At 34.8% G+C, this 5723-nt stretch overlaps 1 protein-coding gene across 1 annotated transcript; it reads right to left on the bottom strand.

Moving 5' to 3' along the window:
- Nucleotides 1–4441: 4441 nt before the first annotated feature.
- Nucleotides 4442–5683, bottom strand: LOC122271738 (uncharacterized protein K02A2.6). The gene has a single exon (XM_043054027.2). It carries the CDS (start codon nt 5681–5683, stop codon nt 4442–4444), a length of 1242 nt encoding a protein of 413 aa, XP_042909961.1.
- Nucleotides 5684–5723: the final 40 nt, after the last annotated feature.

Genomic DNA, 5723 nt, shown 5'->3' with positions numbered 1-5723 from the left:
TATTGCATTTTGTGCTTTTGAATTCCGTAGAAATTATTTCTCTTCTACAAAAGTTACAAAGGCATGTAGGAGAATTATGAGTCTATGCATTTTGTTAACATTATGCTGATTGAAATATTTTTAATTATTCTTCATCATAATCTCAACGATAAAAAAAAATCAATTATTGTCACACAAACAATTGTTATTGTTCATAGTTTTTGAAAACCTTACAATTCTTTGCATGTGATGCCTTATTATACATAACCATGTACTCAAACACTTAAAAATTCTTCCTATTATCCCTAAAATTGGTAACAAAAATGGTTTAAAAAGTATGTGTTACTTTAACCCCAGATAATTAAACATTCGTCTAGTAGTTTACCGACTCTTGCAACGTCGTGATGTATCTGTTGCAATCACAGTACCTTGATAGCTAGTAAAATCAGGTATCCGAAGGTAATAAACATGGCTGTACATTAGTTACTTTGTGAGGTTTGCGGTATTTGTCGTCTAACAGTTGAATGCTTAGTTATGTAAAAATAAACACTGAAGATATTTTTAATTTTGAAAAGCTAACAGAAAACTCGACTGTAAGTGCGGCGAACAAAAGCAGAGTTTGTACTTTCTATCCATCCAAGAGACATAGAATAACAAAATGTGTAAGCAACTATTGTCTACTGTGCAGAGCTCATTTTTAACACAACACCTGCAAAGGGACGGGATAACCAGGTTGGTAGGACGTTCTTGTTTGTGAGAACTGGAGTTCAAATCTAGCTGGCTGAAGAATCCCCGTGTATTAAATGGTGACTGGTGCACGTTAAATCTGTCGGGGTCACATTGTCCTCCAAATTCCCATAACTCAATACCTCTGGGGGGTACTGATCCAGAAGTTCCCTTATCTTCTGGATTGGGTTTTAAATTACAAGACTACGGAATGGAACATTAGTAGTCGTAAACTCAAAATTGGGTCGGCTGTTCAACACGGGTAATAATAAAACACCTGTAAAGAGTATAAATATAAATTTTAGCCATATTTTTTATTGAAATTCTTATAATGCTTTTTTATAAGTTACTCTTATTTGTTTGAAATAAATAAAAACAAATATAAATGTATTTGTTTATATAATAGTTCTGAACTTCAAATCTTCTCATAGCTTCAACTGCAGATTTAATTTTGAAACTTCTGCCTAAACCGCAGTTCTAAAAGTAAAAATTCTACAAAATAAAATCACAACTGCTGAAATCGATCAACTGAATATTCCAGGCGTTTCCTCATACTGATACTTTTTTTACTCATCTACAATTAAATTTCTTTAAGCAGACCTAGTTTAGAGCAAGCTGCTTTTATTATTTCCATGTATTTTTAGCTACTCAAGCACAGTGCTTGAAGTGTATATACAGTTACCTGACTGCTTGTTGACCGTAAAGACTCAACGCAAACTGAACTTAAATTCAGGATAAGTAGGCCCAGATAAATTGCCCCACCAGGACTAGGTAAAGCTAAGCAGTGTTTAAAAAGTTAGCAAAATTAACTAAAATTCTTCTAGCTTTATATTATTTGGTATTTCTCACCGTTTCTTCGAATATTTTGTTGAATCCGGTGCAGTTGGCATCTCTGTATAAGTACTAAATCTTTTAAAATATGCAATACAGTATTTTTTTTAAATCTAATTTTTAAAATACCTTAATACAATGTGGTTTCTAATTAATGTATAATTGTTTTTAAATCTTAGAATGTAGACTGTTGATGACACTTCAGAGGCGACTTCACATTGCAAAAGGTTAAAACAACAAAATGAATCTAAAGAAATACTTAACGCATAACTAATTTTTTTTAACACTACTTAAATTATTTCTTCAGACAATCCAACAAAATGAATAATAACTCTAAGTGTTGCCAACAGATAGAGAAATACACGAGTTTATAGTGCCACATTCTTGAAATATATTTGAATAGAAAATTTCATTTTATAATCGTCGTTGAACAGCCGACCCAATTTTGGGTTTATGACTACCAATCAAAACTTAACCCCGTCCCGCCCCCGTTAGGGGCCATCCGGAGAATACTGTAGACTCTAAGTGCGTGTTGACCTTTCAACAAAAGAAAACGAGGATTCTAAAAGGTAGGCTTGATGGCCATCCATGGCAACTTGTAAAAATGGCCAAGGGAAACTACAGGGAAAACCCTGGTTGACGTTGGTTAGGCACCGCGCGCGCTCCTACCCGCGACGTTACGAAGATCCAGATTCCCTGCCTCCAACCAGAAGGCCTCAAGGAATTTAGTGAAATCATAAAATTAACAAAAGTAGTTACTGAGAAAATAGAATTTAGGAGTTTGAGTGTTCAAATATAATAGGCGAGACATGAATTAAAACAAAAAAAAGAGAGACATTGAAAAAAGGTACGAAATATATTGTGATGATGAAGAGAACCAGTGTTTGTCCAAAGCCCATGAAAATAGATACAATTTCAAAAAGAAGAGTTACGACGAGGCAGCCGTAAAGAAAAATCCACAAACAAGAAGAAACTCAAAACATGAATAGTTAGAAAATGTGACAAAATTTATGACTACCAATGTTCAACTCCGTGACCTTGTGATTTTGAATCCAATCCAAAAGACAAGGGGACTCCTAGATAAAGTATTGGAAGAAATTTTCCTTCGCTGATGACTTTTTGATGGAACTAACCTGCATTTGCGTTATAAGGAGAGGAAAATCATGAGAACCTCCCATGGTTAGTCAGACGGCAAGAAGACTCATGGTCCGTCTACCCCTGACTGACGATATTTTACATCAGCACTGTGGTCGGTACGAGCTGGGTGCAAAATTCGAATCGAACAGTCTTCGCTGGGATTCGAACCCGGTTAACCTCATTGGAAGGCGTGCGCACTCTCCTGTATAAATAATTGTAGAAAGTTTATTTTTGCGGAAAAATAAATCCCAGCTAAGAAACAAGTGTGTATAAGAGGAGCCGTACTTTTAAAAAGACGATTAACAGGAAAGGGTTAATGCTTTATCTACTTTCTTAGATTCTGATTAATTGTATGAAAAAGAAATGTCAGGGTTCAATATTTGATTATACAAAAATCATAAGTGATTTATTTTTAATGTAAGTAAAAATAAAATATTCCTACATGCGATAGCAGTCTTAAGAGGAGGGGGGGGGCTTCCCCCCCTCTCTCTCTATATATATAAAAATGAAATTATTAGAAGGTCACAAAATGGCTAATTCGAACTTACAATTTTAACCTTAATTCGAATTGTCTCACTTATTATTGTGGTATTTAGTTTCATTAAACGGTATTTATTTATTTTTTTTACACTGTTTAGTTTTTTTTTTCTTTATCGCAGTGACATTTAAAGCAAGGAATTTTCCCCTCGGTCAGCAATGGGGAAGCATATTTCTTCTGCAGGGGGGATTAGTGAGGGATGATTTGGTAGTTGTTTTCATCAAGGAAAGCTCGCTTGAAATAGACAAATTTTTTTAAAGATTTCGGACAAATTTTTTTTTTTTTAATTTTTCTTAATTGTAAATTTAATTGCACAAATATTGGGTGAAAAATATAATCGTAGAAGGGGCTACATCCCTTCATTTCTTCCCTCTGCCCCCTGTGCAACGGAAACTAATTTATCACAATGCAAGTCTTAAAAATCTTTACTAAATCTGAGAAAGTCTGAAGGACTTTCAAGGTGAATGAGTATAATCATGTATGCTCGAAATCGAAAAAAAATTTTTTTTTTAAATAGTACCACTTTAAAAAATAAATGTATGTTACTATATATACAATATATTTTTGATAATGCACTGCATTGGTAAATTCTAAAAAATCCGTATTGTTAAAGCTGGCAGTGAAGGCTGTTAGTGAAAGTAAAGAAAAGCAGATCTTTCCTCTTTGCCCTAAATGCCAACAAAACTAGGCATCACCTGAGCACTTCTTGAACACTTGGGCTGAACTGGAACGACATTCATTCCTCTCCCCTTTTGGTTTCTGACTTTCTAGATGACAACGGATTTATTGATCTGGTCTGACGGGGTCAACTGGGTCAATTGGCAACAACAACAAATGTTAAATTTTCAGAAAGCGTTGTGTACTGGATGAAGAGCATATTTGGTTTTTACTTCCTCAAAGCAATTATTTTTTGATAAAGGAAAAAAAAAATTTTTTTTGTGTAAGAAAATACGGTTTAGTACTTTGTTTTGGCAAAAATGATTATTAAAACAATCAAAATTTTTATTTTATTAGGGTTATATTTTATTTTTGTACAGGGTTTGCTCAGTTGGAAAATACTGCTTAAGTGTGTTGTTATGTATTATTTCAGTACATATTAAATAAACGAGCAGGATCTAGCATCTCGCAAACACATTTAATAATAACTTAACGAGATACACAAACACAAACTGAAACTAAACAGTAAGTACACAGTTACAGTTAATCTGGCTGATGCCACATCTCCCCCCTTTAAAGATTTAGTCTATTGGGAGCTTTCACAATTCTTCCAGAGCGAGTCACAACAGTTTTTGAAGATACATCCTTCTTATGAGTTAACACTGTAGGATCTGGATCCGTTATTTCTGGTAAGTTCCTTCTGTTATCTCTTTCTGAAAGAGCTTCCTCTAAATCATCGTTTAGCGGTGGAATCTGTAGTTTAGATCCTGGAATCAAATGTTTCCTATTCCGTCGAAGCACTTGTTTGCCTTCTTTAACAAAGTATGACCTTGGTGATTCAGCTTTTCTCTGTACAGTTCCAACAGCCTTCCTATCAGTTATCCATACCTTGTCACCCGGATGTATTGGTTTCAATTCATGAGCATTGTGCCTCCGATCATAATCCTTTTTCTGTCTTTCTATTCTTTTCTCTTCTTTTTCTTCCAATATCTCCTTCTCTATTAGCTTTGGTTGAAGTAGTGAAATTGCTAAAGGTAAGGTTGACTGTAGTCGACGCCCCATCAACAATTCAGCAGGACTGTAGCCGTTCTTTAAAGGTGTTGTCCGATAACTCAATAAAGCCAAGTAAGGATCTTTAGACTTTTTGAATCTTAATTTAATTATCTTCACTGCTGCTTCAACAAAACCGTTGCTTTGAGGATATCTTGGACTTGAAGTAATGTGCTTAAAACCGTATACTTTTGCAAAGTTTTGAAACTCTGCTGTTCTAGTAACTTCAAACTGTGGTCCATTATCTGATCTTACAACATTTGGAATTCCATGTCTGGCAAAAATTGATTTGCAGTGTAAAATTACTTCTTTTGATGTTAAACTATCCAGTTTTGCCACTTCTGGATAACGTGAGTAAAAATCTGTAACTAATAAATACCATTCTGCATGGAGTTTAAATAAGTCCATAGCTACAATTTCCCATGGTCTCTGAGGAAAACTAGTTGGTTTCAAAGGTTCAGAACAGTTTTTAGCTTCCTGTATACATGAAGGACAGTCCCGAACTAATTCCTCTATTTGTTTACTAATGCCAGGCCAGTATACTGCTGAATTCGCTAAAGCTCGACATTTATTAATTCCCATATGCCCTTCATGGATTTTGCCCAATATTTCTTGTCGTAGCCTATTTGGCACGATTATTCGGTTTCCTCTCATTAACAAGCCATTCTGTATGGAGATTTCATATCTTAGAGGCCAAAAGGGTAAACAGGATGGTACTATCTGGTTTTTCTCCGGCCAACCTTGAGAAGCGTAATTGATCAACATATTGCATGTTGAGTCAGTCTCTTGTTCTAGTTTTATCTGG

Source organism: Parasteatoda tepidariorum, chromosome 5, assembly GCF_043381705.1.
Source record: "Parasteatoda tepidariorum isolate YZ-2023 chromosome 5, CAS_Ptep_4.0, whole genome shotgun sequence".
NCBI lineage: Eukaryota > Metazoa > Arthropoda > Arachnida > Araneae > Theridiidae > Parasteatoda > Parasteatoda tepidariorum.
Note: the sequence above shows the minus strand (reverse complement) of the source record. Positions and strands in the feature narration are given on the sequence as shown.